General features: G+C 47.9%; 3 protein-coding genes and 1 long non-coding RNA gene across 4 annotated transcripts in view; 1 reads left to right on the top strand and 3 right to left on the bottom strand.

Moving 5' to 3' along the window:
* Positions 1-4,988, top strand: part of LRWD1 (leucine rich repeats and WD repeat domain containing 1) — a 34,517-nt gene extending 29,529 nt beyond the window's left edge. Inside the window, exons 13-16 of the mRNA XM_063146617.1 lie at positions 405-502; positions 2,415-2,573; positions 3,502-3,626; positions 4,552-4,988. Coding sequence (XP_063002687.1) covers positions 405-502; positions 2,415-2,573; positions 3,502-3,626; positions 4,552-4,692 — 523 coding nt within the window. The 3' untranslated portion in view covers positions 4,693-4,988. The remainder of the gene's footprint in view (positions 1-404; positions 503-2,414; positions 2,574-3,501; positions 3,627-4,551) is intronic.
* LOC134412662 (uncharacterized) lies at positions 4,361-5,725 on the bottom strand. Its single transcript, XR_010026431.1, has 2 exons — positions 5,596-5,725; positions 4,361-4,772 (listed from the first exon to the last, which is right to left on the bottom strand). It is a non-coding gene; the product is annotated as an uncharacterized LOC134412662 (long non-coding RNA).
* A 256-nt stretch (positions 5,726-5,981) lies between these two features.
* POLR2J (RNA polymerase II subunit J) lies at positions 5,982-12,783 on the bottom strand. The gene is made up of 4 exons (XM_063146621.1): positions 12,696-12,783; positions 9,746-9,835; positions 7,823-7,997; positions 5,982-6,193 (listed from the first exon to the last, which is right to left on the bottom strand). The coding sequence occupies exons 1-4, from the start codon at positions 12,746-12,748 to the stop codon at positions 6,158-6,160; spliced, it is 354 nt and encodes a 117-aa protein (XP_063002691.1). The 5' UTR covers positions 12,749-12,783; the 3' UTR covers positions 5,982-6,157.
* Positions 12,784-16,006: 3,223 nt separating this feature from the next.
* The window catches only part of LOC134412657 (ras GTPase-activating protein 4-like), a 46,534-nt gene continuing 36,137 nt past the window's right edge, over positions 16,007-26,403 (bottom strand). The window contains exons 14-21 of the mRNA XM_063146616.1: positions 25,743-25,880; positions 24,731-24,875; positions 23,078-23,247; positions 21,709-21,846; positions 19,599-19,734; positions 18,155-18,275; positions 17,620-17,684; positions 16,007-16,994 (exon numbers count right to left, since the gene is read on the bottom strand). Of these exons, the coding sequence (XP_063002686.1) occupies positions 16,858-16,994; positions 17,620-17,684; positions 18,155-18,275; positions 19,599-19,734; positions 21,709-21,846; positions 23,078-23,247; positions 24,731-24,875; positions 25,743-25,880 (1,050 nt within the window). The 3' untranslated portion in view covers positions 16,007-16,857. The remainder of the gene's footprint in view (positions 16,995-17,619; positions 17,685-18,154; positions 18,276-19,598; positions 19,735-21,708; positions 21,847-23,077; positions 23,248-24,730; positions 24,876-25,742; positions 25,881-26,403) is intronic.

Here is a 26,403-nt window from a genome sequence, read left to right as displayed (position 1 = left end):
CCAGAAGACCACACCCAGTGTGGGATGCAGAACCTGGGGCATGAACGTGTGTATTCATGCACACACACATATTTAGCACACATACTCCCCTCCCCTCCCGCCCCACAGGCACAAACTTTGGGGGTCACTCAGCTCACCAGAGTCCTCAGCAAAGGACTTTCTTGTCACCTCCCTAATCCTATTAGCTGGAGAGACCAGGAATTGGACATGGGACCTTCTAAATGCAAAACATGTGCTCTACCACTGGTATTAAAAAAACAAACACAGCTGAAAAACGAGACTTGACAAAAAATGGAACATTTGCTTTCTTTAGTGTACAATTGTTATAGTAATTGTGCAGTAGGCTTTGTTGGTTAATTGTTTTGTTTTTCATATATACAATCCTGCTTTTACCAATGTTACAGAGCTTTTGAAGTGGAGTTTCAGTTCCCAGATGACAAGGGAAACGAGACGTCTTCCCACCGGGTGGATGGCCTGGCCTTTTTGAATGAAGACATTGTGGGTAAGAAATCTGCGTCCCCCTTTTAGTGTGCGTGTGCGTGTGAAATCCTTGCAGCAGACTGACACAGAACAAATAATGATTCCTTTCCGCAAACAGCTTGCCGGGCAATCTGCCCAGGCTGCCCTGTGACCCAGAGGTTTATATATTTTATAGTATTATTGTTCATTTTGTGCATTTATTTATGCAAGGATTTTTTTAAATTGAAAACCACGTTACAATCACTAGTGTGCGTGAAGGAAAAACTGAATGCCGCAATCTGTCAATTGGGCAAATTATGTCAAGGGCAGTGAAGCGCCTCCCTGTGGTCACTCTTTGAATTTCTGAGGGGCCACTTAAAGATTTTCAGGCTGGCTTCTACAACCGTGAGGTTCTAGCCTTTTAAAACCGCCCAGAGAGCTTCGGCTATTGGGGCGGTATAAAATTGTAATAAATAAATAAAAAATACTAGTAGTATTAAATGAAATTATAAATTGTGCCCTCATGTGGAATCACTGGATATACGCAGCCCCATTTAAATGTATAATTGCCTCCAGTAGCACATTAAAATCCTCAGATAATAGAGGACTTAACTTATCCAAATGATAAAAGAGCAAGTGCCTGCTGAACCTGTTAGAGCCCTAGTTGCAGGCTTCTCTATGCTTCCTGCAAGCTCTTATTTATTTATTTATTTATTGCACTTATATACCGCTCCCATAGCCAGGGCTCTCTGGGCGGTTTACAGAAATTCTAAAATTAAGATAAAAACGAGTATACAAAATTTAAAATTCTAAAACACACAACATACACACAGAAAGCATTAAAAACCATTAAAAAACTAAACTAAACATGTGGGTGATTAAGATGTGCCGCCATATGCCTGGGCAAAGAGGAAAGTCTTAACCTGGCGCTGGAAAGATAGCAGCGTTGGCGCCAGGCGAGCCTCGTCAGGGAGATCATTCCACAGTCTGGGGGCCACCACCGAAAAGGCCCTGTCCCTTGTTGCCACACTCCGAGCCTCTCTCAGAGTAGGCACCCGGAGGAGGACCTTAGATGTTGAATGTAGTGACTGGGTATATTCACGTCGGGAGAGGCGTTCCATCAGGTATTCACAGAAAACAATATCCCCACTTCTTCCTTCTCAAGGCAGCCCTTCAAGCCCCCTGAAAATACTATGCAGACGGTCAGTGGAAGATACCCCAAAATTGGGCAGAGACCTCCCACAAGGGGAACCCTTCCACAGCTAGCCGGAGGAAGATCCCTGGCTCCAACCCAATATCTTTTTATTCAAAGTACAACTTCCCTGCCTTGACTATTTTTTTTAATAGAATAGCAAGTTTATTCCCCCCCTTTTATTTATTTATAGGAAACGTTTACTTTATTAGTACTGGTTACATACTGTAAGTCATTCATTGACCTTCAATTCCAATTCCCGCCGGTTTTAGTATTGATTAATTGTTAACTTGCTTAATACACCTTATTTCATTACTCACGATTCTTAATCCCTAAATCTCCCGCGTACAGGCCACATTTCTTTCATACGTGTTGGAAATGGAAATAGCAAGTGTGTTTTATAGAATTAACCACTGTAATAACAGGGCATGCATGTATCTTAAGTCATCTGTGGCTACAACCCTAAGTACACTTACTTGAGAGTAAATCTCGTTGAACTCTGTTGGAACTTATTTCTGATTTTGCGGAGTCAAGCGTTCGCTCCTTCATCGTCACTTTAAGGCTGGGGCAGCATTTGCTTCTCTTTGCCATGTTATCCGAAAGCAAATTTTGCAATGCAAGCACACCTTAAGTAAGGCCACGATCTCACTCGTAGAAGACCAGTGCCCTTAATTGACTAACGGCTAATTTGATAGGAAGAGCTGTTGCTTTGGCAGCAAACCCCATGACCGAGCAACGCCGGTTTCTTTTCTCTCCTCTGCAGTTACCAAGAGTTCTAAGACGGGATCCATAAACCTCTGGAGCTGGAGCCGTTCTTTCAAACAAGGGAAGGGGGGCAGGAGGACAGTGCAGGCTGTCATTCTGGCTGAACTGGAGTGGTCCTCAACGGATTTGCCTTACCTCACCCTCAGCACGTGCCCGAGTAAGTACCAGCCAGGGCTGGCACCAGGCTGGATTGAGCCTCTGGCACAGTGCTGAGCCAGCCCGCCGCCGCCGCGGAAGACCACTGGCAGGGCTGCAGCCGTTGGTCCTTTCTCCTCTTCCCCAGACAGGCTTATCCAGCAGTGCCAATACTTTTGGGAAGGTCTGAGCTGTTATATCTTCCAAAATCGAATGCCCCGTGTCAACATCAGGCATTGCTTGTTGGGAAATATAACAGGGTGAACACCTGGCTTCCATCCCCAAAGCTCCCAGGACACTGGGTAAGCTTATGCATTGGGATGGGAGGGGGCTTCGCAGTTTAAGAACCACTGGGGACATTGAATCGTGGAATAGCAGAGTTGAAAGGGGCCTACAAGGCCATCCAGTCCAACCCCCTGCTCAATGCAGGAATCCACGCTAAAGCATCCCTGACAGAGGGTTGTCCAGCTGCGTCTTGAAGGCCTCCAGTGTGGGAGAGCCCACAACCTCCCTAGGTCATTGGTTCCATTGTCATACTGCTCTAACAGTCAGGAAGTTTTTCCTGATGTCCAGCCGGAATCTGGCTTCCTTTAACTTGAGCCCGTTATTCCGTGTCCTGCACTCTGGGAGGACCGAGAAGAGATCCTGGCCCTCCTCTGTGTGACAACCTTTCAAGTATTTGAAGAGTGCTCTCATGTCTCCCCTCCATCTTCTCTTCTCCAGGCTAAACAGGCCCAGTTCTTTCAGTCTCTCCTCATAGGGCTTTGTTTCCAGAAGTGGTGGTGGTGGGCACTAGTGATAACACTGGCAGGGGAGGCATCTGTCCAGGAGGGCCGTGTAGGGCCGAAGGTTCTGGGTTTAGGAAGCCAGGGCTGGAAGCAATCCTGCTTCTGTTGAACTGTACCCCAAAAGTTCGATTTGGAGACGGTGGCTTTCCTTTCCTCCTGCAGCAGAAGAGTATGTGTTCTGTGGTGATGAGAAAGGAAGCGTCTGGATGTATGACCTCAGCAACCACTTGTCTGCCCTGAGTGCCACCAAGGAAGATAGTTCAACCAAGAGAATAGGCCCTTCACAGGTATGGAGGCAATGGGTCATTCCGGGGTGTTTGCCCTTGGCCTGTTCACAGTTGTCTGATATTGGGGGACTGGGTTACGTGAACCAACAACTATTTTTTTACTATTGAAAGGGGCTGAATTCCAAAACAAAAAGGAATAGAGACTTTTCTTAAAGGTTAATGTGACGTCAGAAATGGCAACATTCAGAAACGGGTGGGATATTCTTAAATTTTTTGTTATTCTCTAAAGACTTTTTACTGCTGAACTATGTACAGTATCAGATTATTACAATTTCTGTGCACGGAAGACAAGCAAATCCTGGGTTGCAAAGTGAGACTACATCTCTCAAAGGCAAGAGCAAGATGCATTTCTGCCTCTAGGGGGCAGCACTGCCACTGAAGCAGAGGCTGAAACTGATAGCGATCGCTTAGAAAATGAGTCTGGTTAAACTCCATGCATATTCATTGAATCTTGGTCCCCTTCTTTTTCTCAGTTCTTTTTATGGGAATGAGTGCTTTCTGTCTGCTTGACAGTGTGGAGGACTTGCGGAGACATAAATAATTTTCTTCGTTACTAATGTTGATGGTTTCTTCTCTGTGTTTTTTTTTAAATTGTTTTTTGCCTGCTCTTCATAAACTGGCGAAACCAAAGAGGTTCCTTAAGGTCAGGAGCTTGTAGCTCCATTTGTCGTCCCCCACCCCCCAAAAAAGCACATTTAAAAATAAGTAAATTCAATGTGTAAGAATTGTTTGAAAACACTGTACTTTTAATATACCAAATGTAATAATTTTATGCCAAACCAACTTGGGACGTAATTCTATTTTATGTTCCTAAAGTAACGAAGTGACTTTCAATCTGCAAAAAGGGCTAATAAGTTTTTTTCCCCGTGGCTTCAAAATTTCCGGAAATTCTACATCTCTGCCCATACCGCTCTTTCTCATTTAGGTCCTGAACTGGCCGGAACTGAAGGCAAACGGTGAGCTGCTGACAGATGTCTTGGTGAACAACGTGGTCACGGATCCCACCTTCACGTACCTGGTCGCTCTGACCGACGTAAACATTGCCGCGATATGGAAGAAAGCCTAGCTGTGCCGACGTGGCCCTAAGAGAGGAGCCCCATTTTTTTTCTCCATCCACGTTTCAGTAGTGCAGTATTTGTGACCGTTCTGAGAATAATCAGAGTGGGGTGGGGGGGAATTTTAAGTTCATGTGTATCAATGCAAAAGGAAAAAAAAAAACCAACCCGAGGGGTTGGTTAGAACGTCGTGGTGTCATTGCCAATACCCACATCTCTTTACTGTGACTTTGCTTTATTGGTGTTCTAAGTGTATTTGTTTTATAGGAGGACAGTATTTAATAAAACTTGATACGAGACAACTGAAGCACTCCTGGCCTGTATCCTGCCCTGTTCTGGAGGCTTATGGGGAAGTAGCAGACTATTAATTAGAATTATCTCCTCAACTTTGCCTCACGCCTATTTTGTCACAGTAACCAGCTTCTTGCCCAGGATTTAAAAGGCTGGACTTCCAGAGAGATTCCACGGTTTCGATGCAAAGCAGCACAAAGTTGCTTGTGCAAGGGCGATTTACTCCGGGGAACTGCCCCCAGAAAGCGCCTTCCAAACGTTCGAGACCGTCCAAGTCAGTCAGAGGGGGTTGCAGTCAGGGTGAAGATCCACGAACACACACCCCCTTTTGCATGTGGAGAAGTCCTTCCAGGAAGGAATGGCCATCAGGAAGAGTCAAGCCCCCAAAGCGTTGGCACTGCTGAAAAGCAGCCTTTACCTTGCTCAAAGTTGGCTTATCGCTAGTATTTGAGGCAGTAAGCCTGTGTGCACCAGTTGCTGGGGAACATGGGCTGGAGAGTGCTGTTGCACCATGTTCTGCATTGTTGGTCCCTGGTCAACAGCTGCTTGGCCACTGTGTGAACAGAGTGCTGGACCAGATGGACCCTCGGTCTGATCCAGCAGGGCTCCTCTTATGTTCTTACCTCCATCTCAGCTAAGAAGGAATTGCAGCTCCCTGGTGTATCTCCTGCTCCTGTGGGTTGGTTGAGGCAAGTTGCTGTGGCTGCGTGGCCACGCAGAGAGACCACTGCATCAGCAACCACAGCAAAAAGGTGTCTGGGCAATATTGAAACAGGCAGGAGGTATGTTAATACAAGGCAAGGATGATTATTTTTTTAGCAAAAGTGGGTGTTTATGGCCACATGCTTGAGTCAACCACAAGGGGTGTTTCTCACACGTGAAAAACCCACAATATATAGGTATATTCTTAATGAGAACTGCTGCTTAGCCTACGAAATCAATTAACAAAATGCCAGCTACTTCAAAGGCCTTTTGCTGACATTACTAATCCTTTCAAACAAAGCAGCAGATTTTTTAAAAAGTATAATTTATTAGCCGACAAATAAGCCAACTAGATCTAACATACGCGTCAACACTGGGATACACATTTCTTAAAACATTTTAAACACTTGCTATTCAAGAGGCTGCTATACACGAAAAACAAATGTATTAATTTACAAACGTACACGCTAAAGAGCCACGTTACTATTCAATCCCTTCTTGCTTGTCTTTGATGGCGACCTGAAAGAGAGCGACGAAAGAGCGTGGGGTGAAATTTCATAATCGAGTTTGCCACAAAAAGAGCAACAACTTTGGGGTGAGCGGGAAACCGAAAAAAAGGAAGGAAAAAGCCCTGCAATTTAATTTAAAGCTTCCAACGGGAAAGTGGAGCCAATTTAAGAGAGCCTTCTTAATGAAGACGCTGCTACTGCAGGAATACCCTTTTCCTTGGTGGATGAAAATGTCCACCCAGTCTGCGGCCGCTGTAAAGAAGGCAAACTCCATGTTAGGCATTATAAGAAAAGGAATTGAGAATAAAACGGCCGGTATCATACTGCCCTTATACAAATCTATGGTGCGACCGCCCTTAAGGGTACTGTGTACAGTTCTGGTCACTACACCTAAAATGGGATATTATAGAGCTGGAAAAAGTGCAGAAAAGGGCAACTCAAATGATGAAGGGGCTGGAGCATCTCCCCTACGAGGGAAGGTCACATCAACTGGGATTGTTTAGTTTGGAAAAAAGGAGACTAGGGGGAGACCTGATAGAGGTGTACAAATATATGCATGGTGTAGAGAATGTGGATGGGGAGACATTTTTCTCCCTCTCTCAAAATACTAGAACCTGGGGTCAGCCCATGAAACTGATGGGTGGGAGATCCAGGACAAATAAAAGGAAGGACTTCTTCACACAGTGCAGAGTGGAACTATGGAACTCACTACCACAAGAAGCAGTGATGGCCACCAATCTGGATGGCTTTGGATAAATTCCTTGAGGTGAAGGCGATCAACGGCTACTAGCCCTGACGGTTGTGTGCTATCTCCAGTATTCGAGGCAATAAGCCTGTGTGCCCCAGTTGCTGGGGAACATGGGCGGGAGGGTGCTGTTGCACCGTGTCCTGATTGTTCATCCCTGGCCGACGGCTGGTTGGCCACTGTGTGATGGACTAGATGGACCCTTGGTCTGATCCAGCCGGGCACTTCTGATGTTCTTATGTTGTTGATACTGGAGTTATTAGCCTTCAATAGGGCTGTGCCCTGACCTCAATTGAGTAGCCAAAATGGCACTCCACCCGCCCTTTCTTCTTTACCTTAAAATAACACACACAGGAGTAATAACAAAGGAGGCCACACTGGCTTCCATGCCCCTTCAAAGGTGGTCCAAACTCCAGAAATGCTTTCTTTGTCCTCCGGAATCAAATGCTACTGCTGTCCTCCTTTCGCACCTGGTCATCCAGGGGGAAAAAGGAGGAGGAAAGGCAAGCATAGGTATGGTCTCCTCCGGTATATCCTGCCTTTCTGCATGTCCCACCACTGTCAGAAGCATGGTTTGCTGGGAACGAGGAAAAGGGTAGGGCACCCAGGTTGTCGTAATCCCAGCTCTGGGAGATCCATCCAGCTCCTGCATGACTTCTGGTGCCAATTAGAAGTGTTTTTCTTTCACCAGGCCTTGAATTTCCTTCCCCGCTCCCACTTTTGGAACTCTCGCAGCTGCCTTAAGGGAAGCTGCACAGATACCAGCGTCTGATGACTCTAGAAACCCGTCCCTAAAAGTGGCAGCGTCCCACCCAATTCGCGGCCACAGATTTGGTTGCACCTTCCCCACTACAAAAGCAATTGTACGACATGGCCGGAAATGTCTCCGCTTACCCGGAACCTCTCCTCGAGGAGGGAGAGCTCGCTGATGAGATCCGTGATGGCGTTGGTGAAAGCTTCTTGGGGGCTGTAATCGGGAGTGGTCTGAACACGAATGATGATCTTGTGCTCAAGCGGATGAGGGACCTTGTACCCTGCAAACAACACCTGAGGGTCTTTCAATAACTGCCTAGGGCAGGAAGGAAAACAGACAAACAAGCAAATTAGGGTGCAGTCCTATGCGTGTTTAGACAGAAAAAAAACCTACAAATCTCAGCATTTCCTAGGCAGCATGGCAGGCCAGGACATACTGGGAGTTGCAGGGCTTTTTTCTGTCTAGACATGCATAGGATTGTAGAACTTTTCCTATCTAAACATGCATAGGATTGTAGGACTTTTCCTATCTAGACATGCATAGAATTGTAGGACTTTTCCTATCTAAACCTGCATACGATTGTAGGACTTTTCCTATCTAGACATGCATAGGATTGTAGGACTTTTCCTATCTAGACATGCATAGGATTGTAGAAGTTTTCCTATCTAAACATGCATAGGATTGTAGGACTTTTCCTATCTTGACATGCATAGGATTGCAGCCTTATAAACATGAGTTACTTTGCTACGTCAGACTAAAAGTCTGAGCACTCACCTCCTGTCTAGATTACTAACTACATGGGGCTGGTCAGAAACCAGGTAGTGCAAAACACAGCAGCCAGATCATTTTCTGGTGTGTGCTTAGAGACCATACCAACTAGATCGAGTTCACAATTTGTTTCCTGGCCCAATCAAGTTGTTGGCTCTTACCTATAAAACCCTAAACCAGTTTTCCCAACCTGGTGCCCTGCAGATGTTTTAGACCAACTCCCATCCAACTCAGCCAACAAGGTCTGGAAGATGTCATCCAGAACATCTGGAAGGCACCAGCTTGGGGAAGGTTCTCCTAAATGGTTTGGGGCCAGGATATCTGAAAGACCGGCTCCTCCTGTATGAACCTGCCCACAATTTAACATCTTCAAAAGCCAGGTTATATGTCCCACCCTCAAGAGAGGTTCGGCTGGTGGGTACAAGGGGACACGGTCTTTTCTGTGGCACCACCCTAATTATGAAACTCCCTTTCTAAGGATGTCAGATGGGCCTTGTATTTGCCTGTTTTCTTTAGGATGGCTTTTGATGGGTTCAGAATAGTTCTATTGTGCTGTCTAGATGTTTTAAAGATGGTTTCCACTGTTCTTAATTTGACATTTTTGAGTTGAGATGGTTCTTAAAATTCTATACTGCCGCTGGAAGCTCACAAGCAAGGTATGACAGCGAGCTCTATTCCTTGTGCTTCAGCATTTGGTAAGTAGAGGTGTGACGTCTCTGAACATGGAGATGCTATTTAGCAAATGACAGTCCTATCCCCCATGTTACGACACGTGCCCTGTTAAAACACCCGTTAGTTTATCCTACACACTAATAGCAAACTCATTTTCCTTATGTAAACAAAATGGCACTGCTCCCACACAAGGAGGAAGTATCAGCAAACTTGCAGGAAACCAAAGTTTGCAAAAGTTTTAAAAAAAAAAGTTAGAGAAAGCACAAAGGAGGGGAGAAACTCCAGAAGATCCAAATGTGGACTGAATCTGTCCAGTGCGACAGAATGTCTGTGAGGAAAGCGGAATGGAGAATCGTAGAAAAGGGGTATAGCCAGCTGGCTGGCATGCTGAATAAAAGCACTCTGTACTGCAAAAGTCCTGCTGGTTTACATCTAATATGGCAGGTACTGTATGATTGGTTTCGCCGATCGCTGTGGATTTATTTATTGTATTTATTAAACACTTCATACAATAGATTTCTCTAGGCGACTTCCCTATCTGCGGCACATCGCCAACTCCCTTGTTGCTGCTTTTAAACCACCTCGTAAAGCTTTTCTGTAAAACAAGAGCTGCTGTGACTTACGACTTAATGATATTCCCGAGCGTGTGATCTTCCTTGTTGATGGTAAACAGACAGGCATTTGGAACTTTGGTATCCTTATTTATCGTAATCCTAGAAGGAAGCAGCAGAGAAGAGACATTTGAAATAAAACGGGCTTATGTTAAAACCACTTAATATACAGTTTTCTTTTCCATCATAGACACCCTCTCCTCTGTATCGTGATGTCTTTGCCTTCCTCCGCCCGAAAGCGCTAAAAAGAGGCAAGCTCTGGTGCTTCAGGAATCATATAAAAGTTGTTTTATTACCAACAACTTTTAGTAACCCCGTTTACTAACAGGGACTGGCTGGCGAGACCACATTATGCCAGTCCTTTTACAACTTCATTGGCTGCCAGTCCAGGTCTGGGCCCAATTCAAAATGCTGGTATTAACATTCAAAGCCCTAAACGGTTTGGGGCCAGGTTATTTGAAGGAACGCCTCCTCCCGTATGTGCCTGCCCAGACCTTAAGATCATCTACAGGGGCGCTTCTCCGTGAGCCCCTGCCAAAGGAAGTGAGGCAGGTGGCTACTAGGAGCAGGGCCTTCTCCGCTGTGGCACCCCGGCTGTGGAATGAGCTCCCCAGAGAGGTCCGCCTGGCGCCTACACTGTACTGCTTCCGTCGCCAGCTGAAGACCTTTTTATTCTCTCAGCATTTTAGCACTTAATTTTAACTTAAATTTAAATTTTACTGTTCTAACTCTGTATTTTAATCTTATATCAATTTCTGCTGCGTGGATTTATCCTGGTTGTACTTTTTATACTGTATTTTGTATTTGTGTTTTTAGACTACTGGTTGTTTTATGATGGTTTTATTTGATAGCTTCGGCTATCGGGCGGTATACAAATGTAATAAATAAATAAATAAATAAATATTGGTTTATATCCAAACGTGCTCTGCACAGCTATTTCAGCTTCAACACAGAACGCCGTAAACTATAGCAGCATAACTGCAGATTAGAAAACCATTGTGTTACAGTAGCTCCTGCTAGAACAGCAACTGTTTCCAGCGCCTGATGAAGGACAAGCAGTCTGAAACGTTGAGCAGAGCACGTTTGGATATAAACCAATAAAACAACTTTTATATGATTCCTGAAGAACCAGAGCTTGCCTCTTTTTAGCGCTTTTTTTTAATACAGAGTCAAGCCATTAGTTGATATTGCCTGTTGCTGCCTAAGGCTCTCTAGAGCCTCAGGCACAGGCCTTTCCCTGCTAGAGAACAAACCTGGATCCTTCTACATGCAAAACACATGCTCTAATCTGAACCTGCCTTATACCAAGACGGACTATTGTGTTCATTTGGATCTGGATTACTCCGGCAGGTTGGCAGCAGCCCTACGGGGGTTCACACAGGACTTTTCCCAGCAGTCCTTGTGCTGCCATATGCCTGGGCAAAGAGGACAGTCTTAACCTGGCGCCGGAAAAATAGCAGCGTTGGCGCCAGGTGAACCTCGTCAGGGAGATCATTCCACAGTCTGGGGGCCGCCACCGAAAAGGCCCTGTCCCTCGTTGCCGCACTCCGAGCCTCTCTCGGAGTAGGCACCCGGAGGAGGGCCTTAGATGTTGAACGTAGTGACGTTGGGAGAGGCGTTCCGTCAGGTACTGTGGTCCCAAGCCACGTAAGGCTTTATAGGTCAAAACCAGCACCTTGAATTGGGCTCGGAAACATACAGGCAGCCAGTGCAAGCAGACCAGAGCAGGTGTTATATGGTCGAACCTTCTGGTTCCCGAAATCAATCTGGCCGCTGCATTTTGCACGAGCTGCAGCTTCCGAACCGTCTTCAAAGGCAGCCCTACGTAGAGCGCATTGCAGTAATCTAACTTGGAGGTTACCAGAGCGTGGACAACTGAAGCCAGGTTATCCCTGTCCAGATAGGGGCATAGCTGGGCCACCAACCGGAGTTGGTAGAAGGCCCTCCGTGCCACCAAGGTCACCTGAGCCTCAAGTGACAATGATGGGTCTAAAACAGCGGTTCTCAACCTGTGGGTCGGGACCCCTTTGGGGGTCGAACGACCCTTTCACAGGGGTCGCCTAAGACCATCGGAAAACACATATTTCCGATGGTCTTAGGAAACTGTATTGACCGAACTATGTCCTGTATCATCTTTTGTATTATTAAAGCTATCGTTATGTATTATTTTCATTAGCAAACCATCCCATGACAATGGATCGTGTAGGGAAGAACGAAAATAATTTTAGGGTTGGGGGTCACCACAACATGAGGAACTGTATTAAAGGGTCGCGGCATTAGGAAGGTTGAGAACTACTGGTCTAAAAGGACCCCCAAGCTACGAACCTGCTCCTTCAGGGTGAGTGCAATCCCATCCAGAACACCCACACACCTCCTAGCAGCATCTAGGACCCCACAATTGTTGTTTTTAAATGGATACTGTTGTTTTTATACTGTTTTTTATGTGTGTGCGTGTTTTAAATTGTATACTTTTAATGTTTACTATTTTTAAATGTTGTAAACCACCCAGAGAGCTTCGGCTGTGGGGCGGTATATAAATGGAATTAAATAAATAAATAAATAAATCTCAGTCTTGTCTGGATATAAATATACAGTGCAGAATCCCTGCATGCGTAAAGGTGGGGAACCTGCCACAACTCCCAAGCCTCCCCTATGGCTTTCTTCTGTGCGGACATGCATAGGACTGTGCCTTCAGTCTATTTCCCTTCAGTCTCTTTCCCATCCCCTGTGACACGTGTAGCACCGCGCGGGCCTGATTCGCACGTGCAACGCAATCGTGCAGGACTTCTTGGAAACTCAACCCTCTGCCGAGGCGCTTTCCAGCCACGGGGCCCTGGATGGGGCTGACTGGCACCCCACTCCCACCCGCCCCACTTCCCGCGGGCATGACCCACCTCTCCCCCACCGCCCCACTGCCAGGGGTCGGGGCTGCCCCCTCCCCGCCTCCCGTCCCCCCACTCACTTCTTCTCCCCCTCGAAAAGCAGGAAGGACTCGAAGGCCGGAGGCGCGTTCATGGCTCCCGGTTCAGCACAACAAAACGCTTCCGCGTGTCGAAAGCTTCCGCTTCCGGGATTACTCTTCCGCTTCCGGGTTTAGAGCGCGGCAGGGTTTCTTCTCTAGGACGCTGAGCGTGAGGGGCGCTCGCTTTCTTACCAGCGCCATCTAGCGGCCAGGAAGAGGAGAACAACAGAAGTGCCCTGATGCTGGAACAGACCCAGCACCCAGCTGTCAACAAGGGACCCACAAGCAGGACATGGTGCAACAGCACCCTCCCACCCATGTTCCCCAGCAGCTGATGAACACAAGCTTACTGCCTCGATACTAGAGGTAGCACATAGTCATTAGGACATAAGAACATCAGAAGTGCCCTGATGTTGGAACAGACCACGGGTCCATCTAGCCCAGCACCCAGCTGTCAACAAGGGACCCACAAGCAGGACATGGTGCAACAGCACCCTCCCACCCATGTTCCCCAGCAGCTGATGAACACAAGCTTACTGCCTCGATATTAGAGGTAGCACATAGTCATTAGGACATAAGAACATCAGAAGTGCCCTGATGTTGGATCAGACCAAGGGTCCATCTAGTCCAGCACTCTGTTCACACGGTACCCAACCAGCCATCGGGCAGGGAACAACAAAGCAGGACATGATGCAACAGCACCCTCCCACCCATGTTCCCCAGCAACTGGTGCACGCACGCTGATTGCGTCAAATACTGGAGATAGCACACAATCATCAGGGCTAGTAGCCATAGAATCATAGAATAGCAGAGTTGGAAGGGGCCTACAAGGCCATCGAGTCCAACCCCCTGCTCAATACAGGAATCCACCCTAAAGCATCCCTGACAGATGGTTGTCCAGCTGCCTCTTGAAGGCCTCCAGTGTGGGAGAGCCCACAACCTCCTTAGGTCATGGGTTCCATTGTCGTACTGCTGTAACAGTTAGGAAGTTTTTTCTGATGTCCAGCCGGAATCTGGCTTCCTGTCACTTCAGCCCATTATTCCGTGTCCTGCACTCTGGGAGGATCGAGAAGAGATCCTGGCCCTCCTCTGTGTGACAACCTTTCAAGTATTTGAAGAGTGCTCTCATGTCTCCCCTCAATCTTCTCTTCTCCAGGCTAAACATGCCCAGTTCTTTCAGTCTCTCTTCATAGGGCTTTGTTTCCAGACATGGATAGCCTTTGCCTCCAGGGACTTATCCAACCCCCTTTTAAAGCCATCCAGATTGGTGGCCATCACCACATCCTGTGGTAGTGAGTTCTGTGTGAAGAAGTCCTTCCTTTTATTTGTCCTGGATCTCCCACCCATCAGTTTCATGGGATGACGCCTTTGGGTTCTAGTATTTTGAGAAAGGGAGAAAAATGTCTTCCCATCCACATTCTCCATACCATGCATAATTTTGTCCACCTCTATCATGTCTCCGCTCAGGCTCCTCTTCTCCAAGCTAAACAATCCCAGTTGATGTAACCTTCCCTCATAGGGGAGATGCTCCAGCCCCTTCATCATTTTAGTTGCCCTTTCCTGCACTTTTTCCAGCTCTATAATATCCTTTTTTAGGTGTGGTGACCAGAACCGTACACAGTACTCTTAAGCATGGTCACACCATAGATTTGTATATGGGCAGTACGATACCAGCTGTTTTTTTCTCAATTTCTTTTCTTATAATGCCTAACACGGAGTTTGCCTTCTTTACAGCGGCCGCACACTGGGTGGATGTCCGGACTCTGGGAACCTTTCTGACATCCATCCGTGGTAAATTGTCATCATTCAGAGAGAGGCTTGCGAGACCTTCTAAAAATTACGCACATCGTTGCGCTAGAATTTTCCGAAGTTGTAGCCCTCTGTCCTGGAACTCTGCAAGTTAGATGGTGTGGGAAGGTTGCACACGTGTAGGAAATACATCGATGCAAAAGACCACGTCATTATTTCTCTTCTTCTCCGCCACCCTCCATAACTATGCAGCTGGTAAATACCGCTTGGAATGCAGCTGACCTAGCAGAATGAGATGTGTGGTCAGATTAAAGCATTCATTTATGGGTTTTTTGGGGGGACCTAAATATGCATAGCATTGCACCCTTGAACCATCCCTAGGGAAGCAGGAAATACTTCAGAAGTTGGCAAAGCGGCCGGCTACCGTGGAGGATATACAACATACCACAGGATCCTTCAGCAGGATTTAGCAATGTCTGGGAAGCTCAGGTCGTACATCGTACTGACTGTGGGTTAGCGTGATGTGCGAACAGCCGCAACCTGTGTTAATGGGCTTACCGAGTGGCTGAATGTTTGTGTTAGCAGCACCTGTACCATTAAAGCCTGCTTTTAATATTGCGATTGTCCATGTCAATACCTTCTGCGTTTAATTTCCTTACAATCTCACTGTTTACCATTCCCACCCATACAAACCTGAAACTCCCTTTAACGATCTATGTATCTGATGAACGGATTTGATAGTCCACAAAAGCTTATTCTGGGATCAGTGGATCCATCTTGAAGACGCGACTGCCGTTTTTAACCAGGAGTCCGACACTCATACAGGAGAAACAGCTCGTGATCAAAGGCATTTTATTCTACCTTCAGAGTTTCTCTGGCTCGGCAGGTGAGGCAAGTGACCAGAAAGGTGAAGCGACGATCTTTTCCTCTTAGCTACCTTGCAACGGCATTGCGTCCATTTTGTTTTATTGCATACAGATTATATATGTAAAAAGAAAATGCCTAGAGGTATTGCTGAACTGCAGTGGGGGCTGATGGCGCCGAGGTCAGTGGGGCGGTGAACCCGTTCCGGGTTTCAGTCAGAACTTGAAAGGAGCTATCCAAGGTGGAAGTTGCTTCGTTAGAGTGCTGACTGAAACCCGGAGCGGATTCGCTGCCCCACTGACATCGGAGCCATCTGCTGAATTGGGGGGAAAACCCCACCTTATGTGGCTCAAAGATTGACCAAGATATTGGGGTGGGTAGGAGCAGCCTTCCCCTCCATTCCTGTTATGGTGAAAAGGTATGGTAGGCTGCTCCTGAACAGAGTAGTTCCATATTATGAGCCTGGCTAGAAGACTTATTGTCCATGAATCTAATCCTCATCAAAGCTAGTAACCATCACTAGATCTTGTGCCAGACAATTCTGTACCATCTCTGACAGTTTGCTACCTTTTATTACGTATTTATTACATTTATATGTCACTGTTTTTCCTCCGAGGGACCCAAGGTGGCATATATAATCCTCCTCCTCCATTTTATCCTCACAACAACCACCCTGTGAGGTAGGCTGGGCTGAGAGGCTGTGACTGGCCCAAAGGCACCCAGTGGGTTTCCATGGCCGAGTGGGGACTAGAACCCGGATCTCCCGACTCCCAGTCCGACACTCTAACCGCTACACCACACTGGCTCTTTTATGGTGCACCACAAGCCTGTCATCTGAAGTGGTGACGTCTCCCTTCCCTAATGGCAGAGCCACCCTTAATCTGATTCACTTTCAGAGCGGGGACCCCTCTTTCGAGATAAGGTGGCTTTCCCAGGAAACCCATTGCACACCCGACTAGCAAATTCTTCGATTGTGGGGAGTCTTGCTGAACGCAGAGGTGTTTATGTCTAGAGGTACATGAGGAAAGGCCCTGAAGCGTCACGTTCTGCCCTTGAACACAGTAGATTTCTGTATGTGTTTTCAAAAGCATCTCTATCACCATGAGATCTAGAAACTTGCTCCTTTTTTTAAAAAAAGAACAAGAAAAGTCTGCAATTCTCAAAAAGTTCTAGTTGACAATCCTAGGCGATAAAACAACCAGCTCCGATGCTTCTTTGAGGCTATAGGGGCTGACAGTATGAATTAATTACAGGATTTAAGAAGGAAATCGTCAGCAGAACAACTAGGTCTTCGTTAAAAGGGGTGGAAAGGAATGTTTGTGCCCGGTCTTCCAAATCGATCGCAGGTGTGTTTGGAGGATCCATCAGGGTGACTTATTCCCGAAAGTGAGGGCTGTTTGTCCATGTTCTGGCCTTCCGAGAAGCAGAGCCGTCCCACCCCGTTCCATCTCTGTGTCTCGGGCGCAAGTCCCGAAAGTGTTGCCATTCCCAGAGTTTGGCAGCGTTTCTGCTTGAACAGGGCAGAAGCAAGCGACTTGCGGTGCAAGAGTCATGTCTGCTGTTCCACCAGGTGATTTCGGTCCTGGTCGGCCAAGTCCCTCAACCGGGAGAGCTCCCTGCCGTGAATTTCTTCAAGTTCCTGTAACACCTGGAACAGCTTGCTGGGGCCATCGACATTTTCAGGATCTGTAGTGGGGTGGAGGGAAAGGCAGAGGGAGATCATGGAGCTGTTCACACAACATGCTAACCCACACTCGGTGGGTGAGTGTGGGTTGTTGTTGAACTGTGGGTTGTTTGCTGAACTAGGGGTTAGTGCGTGCCGGAAAGTCTCGTAAGAACCTGGACACCCTGGCTTCTTACCTAGATCCATCTCACCTAGGCTGGCCATGTGTACTACTTTACAGAGGACAGTCCTCTATTCGCCCAACACAACTGTACCAATCTGTCTCTGTGCTGGCTTTTCAAAATTATTATTGTTGTTGTTGTTATTATTGTTGTTGTTGTTGTTGTTGTTATTATTATTATTATTATTATTATTAAAGGACAGCCATGCAAGGGCAAACTAGATATAGCACTGTCCTGCTTCTTTTCTATTCCAGCTTTCTTCAATCTCCTTCCCTACATCCCAGGCCTTCTGCCCAGTCTGCCTCTCTGTGCGGTTTGAATCCCAGCCACACTGACGACTTTCCCTTCCCTCACAGAAGGTGGACTGCAAGGCATTTAGCTTCTTGAGCAAGTGGACAGATAAAGCCTATCATGAATTAATCCGCCCGCCCACCCCACCACTGAAACCAACAATAACGAGTCATACCTTCACTTTGGCTCACATGAAGATTTTCACCTTTCTCCAAAGTCGACAACTCCATATACTTTTCCCTTTGAACAGTAAGGAACAAAAACACGGGCTAGTGAGCCCTACAGTTAGCTAAACAGAAGAATGAGCGGTGTTTTCTAGACTGCCAGCCATCAAGAGATTCCACTTTTTGAACAGCACCAAATAAAAAGACACTTTGTTAAATTAGCACCACGAAAGCTAATCAGTTTCCAGACTGAGCATGCCCAGAGCCTATGTGGATAGTGCCATTATATAGTTTAGCCACAAGGTGGCACTGGACTTAATTATATCTGAGTGGACTCAGGAGTTTCCTCTTGCTATCTTGTTCTTCTTTGAAAGGGACAATAAAGTTCTTGTCTTAGCTTTCTAAGTGGTGTGTCCTCTAAACCTTCCATGACACAGCCCAACCATATGTGGGCCTGTTCAGACAACACAGTAGGGTACACAAAGAATTAAACGCAAGACCTCCGTCCACACCACTTTGCCCACCAGGAACAGCCAACCACCTCACCTCATCAGCTGTTGCACTCCAAACAAGTGTCGGAATATCAACTGAGCCTCCAAGTCAGAATCCAAGGGGTCGTTCCATTCCCGCAGAGTAACTCCATACCGGGTTTTGTCACAGCCCAGACCTGGGAAGCAATTTTAATTCTAAAGTGAGGTCTCTTCCAGAACAACCTTCCCTAATGGGTATTTTCAATAGGGGGGGACGTTATTTGGGAGGGTGGGGATACCATGCTCTTGTGAAAAGGAGTCTCTAAGAGATTCTGCAATGATGGCTCTATTTCAGATACTCTGTTCTACCTTTGATCTGCACCCCACGCACCACACCAAATAATACCCAGACAAAGAACGTTAACACTATGGAGGATTGTTAGAATACTGGGAAAGATTTATTATGAATAAGAACAACCCTTAGAATCATAGAATAGTAGAGTTGGAAGGGGCCTCTAAGGCCATCGAGTCCGACCCCCTGCCTAATGCAGGAATCCCCCTTAAAGCATACCTGACAGATGGTTGCCCAGCTGCCTCTAGTGTGGGAGAGCCCACAACCTCCCTAGGGAACTGGTTCCATTGTCATACTGCTCTAACAGTCAGGAAGTTTTTCCTGATGTCCAGCCGGAATCTGGTTTCTTGTCACTTGAGCCCATTATTCTGTGATTGAGGAGATCCTGGCCCTCCTCTGTGTGACAACCTTTTAAGTCTTTGAAGAGTGCTCTCATGTCTCCCCTCAGCCGTCTCTTCTCCAGGCTCAACATGCCCAGTTCTTTCAGTCTCTCTTCATAGGGCTTTGTTTCCAGACCCCTGATCATCCGCGTTGCCCTCCTCTGAACACGCTCCAGCATATATTTTAATGTCGTCAAGCTAATCGAAGTCATTTATATTTTAAAAGGCAACTGGTCCCAATCATTTAAATTTATAGATAGCTGTGTGTATGTGTGTCCATTTTTCTTTTCTCTACCTTGTGTAATTTTTTCCCCTTTAACAACTATTTTTAAAAAGCTCCTAAAAGTCAGTCTTCTGCAATCTGGCATCCTCCTGGGGGGATTCTACACGTCGTACTGAGAGCGCTTCCATGCGCCCCCAGTGTGGCCCCAAAGCGATCGTGTAGCTTGCCTGGAGAAAAGACGAGGAAGAGGCGTCCTTGCCGCCGCCACCCACCTATCTCCTCGCCGGCCGGACGAGGAGATAGGTGACGCCTCTTATAGACAGATAGATAGACGCCTCTTCCTCGTCTCTTCTCCAGGCAAGCTACATGATCGCTTTGGGGCCACACTGGGGGCGCATGGAAGCGCTCTCAGTACGTGTGGAATCCCCCCCCCGGTTTGCTGGATTACCTCTTCCAGAATCTGGTTAGGGGGGGCGGGATTCCAGGTGTTGTAGTCCGACACATCTGGAGGGCACCGGGGTTGGGGAAGACACCAGGAGGATAATATTGGCAAAGGGTGCAGTACCTGTTTTGTCCCTTTGGTGGCAGCAGCTCCACTTGTCTCCTCGGAAGACGCCCGGGTGGTACGAGCACAGCATCCCTGTGTTGGTGACGCACACCTTCCGCAAGGCCGAAAGCCACTGGTTGAGCTCATTGACACACTGGAAACCCGCGTAGGACAGAGGGGGGATTAATGTCATCCATGCACTGGGCCTGATCCAGCAAGAGCATTCTCTCTCTCTCTCTCTCCCCTCACGCTTTCCGCCCAAGCGGGCGTTGCAAGTCGCAGCTCCAATCACACTTTTTTCCCTAGCGCTGCAAAAAACCTGCTCACCCGGTGAAAAGCGAGACAAAGGAGGCCGGCGTGGGCTACTGCCATCCCGCTCCGGCCCTGTTCAGACCACGCGCTAAGCCGTGGTTAACAAATGGCCGGCGAGCGTGTTTGAACCAGGGTTATGTAGCCACCGTGGTTAGGAACGGTTCACACGACGCGCTGAGCCATAATGGGCCCCTGTTCAGACAACACGCGAAACCATGCTGCTTAACCGCAAAATGGCTAACGGAATGCAATGCAGTCCATTAACCATTTCGTGGTGAAGCAGCGTGGTTTAGCGTGTTGTCTGAACGCTCAAAACGCTTAATCACAGTGGCTGAGTGTGTCATCTGAACAGGGCCATTCTCTCTTTAAAATGATTGTCCAGCTCCAGCCCAGTTTGATTGATGAATGAGCATTAGAGGGACAGAAAGAGATGAATGCTTCCATGGTTTCAAGCCATGGTTGCTGCTAACCATGGTTGGTATTGGCTTAGCCTTGGTTAAGGTCACAAATGTAGAATGAAACCATGGTTTAAGTTGCGAAGCTAAGTCAGGCTACTGGACAGAGAGACACAGAAGCGACACACCTGGAGAGCAAAGGGCGGAGGAACTGCCACGGTTTCGTTGGCCCAGGAAGAAACACTTAACCGTGATGATCACAAAGCACGGTTTGCAAACTCACTTCACACAGCACTTTCATGTTCCGGTTTGAAGCCAATCCCTAAACCAAGGTTTGGACATTCAGATCTGATGCTTAGAACTTGTCTAACACTGGTTCAGATAAACAAAACTGACGCTTAAGCATCATTGCTGCACTTGAATTTTTATAGCATCTCTGAGCCTTGCAGGTTTTGGAAGCGGAGGCTGGTGGCTCTGATGACAGTGGGGCATGAAATCCACTCTGGCTTTCAGTCAGAACCCTAAAGGAGCTTCAATCCAGTCCAATCCACTCTGTTCGCACAGTGGCCAAACAGCAGCCCACAGGAAACCCACAAGCAAGACACAGGTGCAATAGCACCCTTCCACCCATGTTCCCCAGCAACTGGTGCACCCAGGCTTACTGCCTCTGCTACTGGAGGTAGCACATAGCCATCAGGTCTAGTAGCTATCGATAGCCTTCCCCTCCAGGAATTTCTCTCATACACGAGCTGTATCACACCAGCATTATACTGTCCGCCTTATAATCTGCTTTTATTGTGAAGTACTCCCATGCATCCTGCTTTAATTGTGCTTCAAAGCCAAAAGATTCTCTGTATTTAGCCCCTACTTTTTGAGCGTAGCTTCCGAGCCACCCCTGGGGCATAGGAGCAGGATTTTAAAGAAATGCTTACATCTGTGTGAGCTTTAAAGATAAAGACACCAAAACTGGCACAGTAATAAATATTAGGGAGAGCTTTAAGCATAACAAATTTGAATTGAATTGGGTCATCCATTGATTTTTTTAATGATTTTTTACATTTCCCCCATTAAACTCACTTCCTGGTATGCAAAGGATCGCTGTCGCCCGGTAGCAAAAAAACAACAACAACCACGAAAGCTTAGCAGTACAGGGATAATCCAAGGGAAGAAGGTACATGGGATGAAGCTTCACTTTTAAAGCCCCTCTTAAATTACAACGAGAACTTGCATAATTTAAGCAAATTACAGGCGGAATTTGTGCCAGTTATGCAATTTGGGCCTGCAATTTGGGCAACTTTCTATTGACGGAGAAAAAAAAAATTATCATGTCGGGCCAGCTCATGGCGACAGCCAAAGCAACGTGAGCCCCCGCGCCCCTGGCTGCCCCCACCCCGCGATCCACCCACCCCAGCTGCCCCCACCTTGCACTGCAGGTAAGCCGTGTCCAGCTGCCCGGCCTCGTTGGTGTAGACGATCTGCATGACGTGGGAGTGGCCGAAGCTCTTCTCCTCCACCTTCTCGGCCGCCCGGATGTTGGCCGGCGTAATGAAGGGGCTTTTCTGAAAGACAGCCCCGCCAGGACGTGAGGAAAGGGGAGCGTCAGGATCGCGCAGCGGGGTTCATTTCACTCCCCTGCTGGCCAATCACCAAAGCCCCCGGGGCGGCCCGGAAAAAGGCCAATCCAAAAATGCAGTGGCACAAACACAGGATATAAAACCTTTACCGAACAAATTTAAAACAGCTATAAAAAAAAAAAAACCCAGTTAAAATTGCCTCGCCCCCTGCTTCCAACCGTGGGGACAGTTTGACACTTCCAGGAAGCCCATCAGACAGGAGTGGAGGCAGCGGAAGCAACTCCTGCTGCTAAAGATGGAGGTAGACTGCTGCTAAAGATGGAGGTTCCATTTCACCATCAGATTCGGAGAAGCCTCGGGCAAGACACCCTCAATGGGGACACCCTCTCCTCTCAGTGAATCCACATCCTCACCCCCTTTGTCAACAGCTGCTTTTGCTTTTCGAAGGCTTTCTCATCTCTGCTCCCACTTGCGGGCTGGGCAGGCAGAGAGCCGCGGGGCGAGGAGGCCGTGGAATCTCCTGATCCTCCTCCTCCTCCTCACCGCCTCCATTGTCTGAGCCAGAGCAAGTGGCAAGCGAACAAACAGGTGGCAGTGATGAAGATAACTAAGACGCATTATAATGGAAATCGCTTTGGCTTAAATATGTTGGAAAGTCTGGTGTGACATGCAGCAGAGTTGCCTTAGACAGAGAAAGCACGGCAACACAGCATTTAGCACTGGAGATAATACATACAGGCTTAAAAGAAGTTCAGATCAACTTACTTTATTAGTGCTTCTATACGCATTGTCAGAGGAGGCTACCTAATACTGTTTAATCACAAGCACCTCCTAACGCTGGGTGTGACCCCTTATTCCCCTTTCTCATGTAATACACCTTTTCCTCTTTAATTTTTATGGTACAGGGCCTCCGAATCTTGAGATGGCTTAGGGCCTCAGCGTATCTTAATCCTGGCCTGAAGCTTTCCTTCCTGAACAGATTTTTTTTCTTACTTGAAACGTTGAAAGAAACAGCAGATTCAGGAAAATTTCCTTTAGATGCCCCCGTCTCCACCCCTGTAAAATCCCATGAGCGAAGTAGGGTGGTAGTACTATAAAAAAAACCATGGCCTCAAAGCACACCTAGAGATCCCCTCCAGAGGAGGGCATGTTGCAGCCAATATAGCTTCTCTTTCACACCACCATATCAAGGATCTAGTCCCTGCCGTCTCCTTACCTTGGAATTGGGTGTCTTGCCGTAGGTGAGGGCATCACTGGTCAGCGAGAAGTAGACCTTCTTAAAGGAGGACGACAAGAGAGGCCCTTTGCTCTTATTCTTGTGGATAAACAGGGGTCCCTCTTTCACAATCTGGTTCTGCAGGGAGAGAGTCTTCTGCAAGTTCGATTCTGCAAAAGGAACGCGCCAAGACCCGCAGAAGTCAATCGGGAGAAAACACGCATCGAATTTGAAATTAAAAATGACAACATTTCGCATTCAAAGTGCTTCAGGTACTGTACGGTAGGTCAGGATTACTGAACCCTTGAGAGTAGAATGAGGCAGAGAGAGGATGGCTTCGTTCACGACACCGGGTGCATTTTATCGCAGGGGCGACATTCACGCTGCTTTGCAGCTCTTCGTCAGCCGACTACATCTGTACAAATTTCTGTCTCACCTGTAGTGGGTGAGCTGTAGCCCAGGTGAGGTGGGAAAGCAGGGAGAGATGTCTTTCTTTTCAAAGCACAGTCCCCTATCAGATGGCAGGCTCTCCAGTCCCAGCTCTAAGAAGTGCCCTGATGCTGGATCAGACCAAGGGTCCATCTAGTCCAGCACTCTGTTCACACAGGGGCCAACCAGCCATCGGCCAGGGATGAACAAGCAGGACATGGTGCAACAGCACCCTCCCGCCCATGTTCCCCAGCAACTGGTGCACACAGGCTTACTGCCTCGAATACTGGAGATAGCACACAACCATCAGGGCTGGTAGCCCTGGATAGCCTTCGCCTCCAGGAATTGATCCAACCCCCTTTTAAAGCCATCCAAATTGGTGGCCATCACTACATCCTGTGGCAGTGAGTTCCATAGTTTCACTCTGCGCTGTGTGAAAAAGAAGTCCTTCCTTTTATCTCTCCTGAACCTCCCACCACTCAGCTTCATGGGATGACCCCCGGGTTCTAGTGTTTTGAGAGAGGGAGAAAAATGTCTCCCTATCCACATCCTCTCCTCTCTAGATTCCGGAGGGGCCTTGTTTAAATCACAGCAATTATTTCTACATTTGCATCTATACGCATAAATCTAGCCTGGCACCCTGCGCAGGGGAACATGGGCGGGTCGGTGCAGTTGAGGCTGTGCTGGGGAACATGGGCGGGTCGGTGCAGTGGAGGCTGGTGACTCCGATGTCAGTGGGGCTGTGAATCCGGCTCCAGGATTTAGTTATAACCCGTCAAAACTCTTTGTACCTTGGAGAGCTCCTTTAGAATTCTGACTAGTTCATACTAAAACCCGGAGCGGATTCACCGCCCTCACTGGCATCGGGCCGTGGAGAGCTCCTTTAGAGTTCTGACTGGTTCAGATTAAAACCCGGAGCGGATTCCCCGCCCTCACTGGCATCGGGCCGTGGAGAGCTCCTTTAAAGTTTTGACTGGTTCAGACTAAATCCCGGAGCGGATTCACTGCCCTCACTGGCATCGGGCCGTGGAGAGCTCCTTTAGAATTCTGACTGGTTCAGACTAAAACCCGGAGCGGATTCCCCGCCCTCACTGGCATCGGGCCGTGGAGAACTCCTTTAGAGTTCTGACTGAAACCCGGAGCGGCCCTGCAAGACGCCTTCCTCCCACCAAACCGCAACCGGAGCCACGCAGTCCACAGCCCCTCCCCGCCTCCGGCACAGACCTTCTTTCTCCTCGATGTCAATGAGCTGAAGGATGAACTGCTTCATCTGCGTGACGCCCTGTTGGATGGCGGGCTGCAGAGGAGCCATCCACGCTTCCTTGGTGCGGCTGATGCTCGTGTCCAGGTTCCCAACGTTTTGAATGGCCTAGCAACCAACAAGACACAGAGGTCACTGCCGCTCTATAGCCAACAATGTAGTTTCCTGTGATTTCTTCGTTTTGCTCCTCCCCTTCCTCCCCATTTCCTCTCTGACCTCCGCCATTGCTGGGAGCACGTGTGTTTGCTCCCTCCCTCCTATTTAACAGAACATTAAACAGACAGAATAAACTTCTTTTCAAACTCTACACTGTGCCTGCATATACAAGAATATTGGTGAGTAAACCTGTTTTCCTTTCCTTTACTAAAGAACGGCGTAGTCTTTTATTATTAAAATAGCCTGAATGCATGTGCATGCTCATTCTGCTTTGCCTTTTGTTTTTCCTCTGCTAATTGCCCTTTTTACAGGAGGCATCATTACTAAATAATCCCACCAGGATGTACCTCTGCCCTCTGCCCCCTCCTTGCCCAAAGCTCCCTCATTTTTAAAGATAAAGAGAAGAAACTTGGGACCTTGAGAGCTCTTAAGTAGAGCTTTCAGCACGCAAAGTTTGAATCAGATCAGTTCATTCCTTGATTTTTAAAGGAATTTTTAAATCCCCCCCTTAAACCCTTTTATGGATAGTCCACCAGTGCAATGGAGCATGTCTGTTACTGGAGTGCGATTCCCGGTACCTGGACAGGCATACATTTGCTGTACCAGTCTGTTCCTTTCCATGTTTTTCACAGCTGTTAATATCTTTCCTCTCCCTCTAAATAAAACCTGGGAAAGGAATCAACCTGGTGTCTCCATTGCCTTTTCCCAAATCCTAAAGAAGCTCTGCACTTGGCCGGACAGGGCCTCAACAGTTGCCCAAGGATGCCAGAACTGGATTCACACGCGGGGTGCAGGAGGAGGAGGCCACGACGCCCCTACCTTGGCCAGGAGGAGCAGACTTCGGCTGGTGCGGGCGTCAGCATGCTTCTCCCGCAGGTGGAATAATTTGGGGGACATGATGGCTGGAGAGAAGAAACGCAGGCAGAGGAAGCTGGTGATGGCAATGAATTTCAGGTTCTGCAAGTAGAGAAACAGAGCCCTCAGCGTCAGAGAGCCAGCGTGGCGCAGTGGCTAGAGTGTCGGGCTGAGAGTCGGGAGATCCGGGTTCGAGTCCCCACTCGGCCATGGAAACCCACTGGGTGACTTTGGGCCAGTCACAGACTCTCAGCCTATCCTACCTCACAGGGTCGCCCATCCATTTCTCGGGGCGAACCCTGAATTGTAGCAATACTCCCTCTCCCTACTTTCTCTCCACTAAGCATCCGTTGTTAATCTAAAGGAAGGAAAGGAACCTCTCGTGCAAGCACTGAGTCATTACTGACTCTTGGAGGGATGCCAGCTTTCGCTGACATTTTCTTGGCAGGCCTTATAGCAGGGTGGTTTGCCGTTGCCTTCCCCAGCCGTGATTATCTTTCCCCCAGCTAACTGGGTACTCATTTTACCGACCTCGGGAGGACGGAAGGCTGAGCCAACCCGAGCCGGCTGCCTGAAACCAGCTTCCGCTGGGATCGAACTCAGGCCGTGGGGAGAGTTTCGGCTG

Source organism: Elgaria multicarinata, chromosome 22 (genome assembly GCF_023053635.1).
Source record: "Elgaria multicarinata webbii isolate HBS135686 ecotype San Diego chromosome 22, rElgMul1.1.pri, whole genome shotgun sequence".
Lineage (NCBI taxonomy): Eukaryota > Metazoa > Chordata > Lepidosauria > Squamata > Anguidae > Elgaria > Elgaria multicarinata.
Note: the sequence above shows the minus strand (reverse complement) of the source record. Positions and strands in the feature narration are given on the sequence as shown.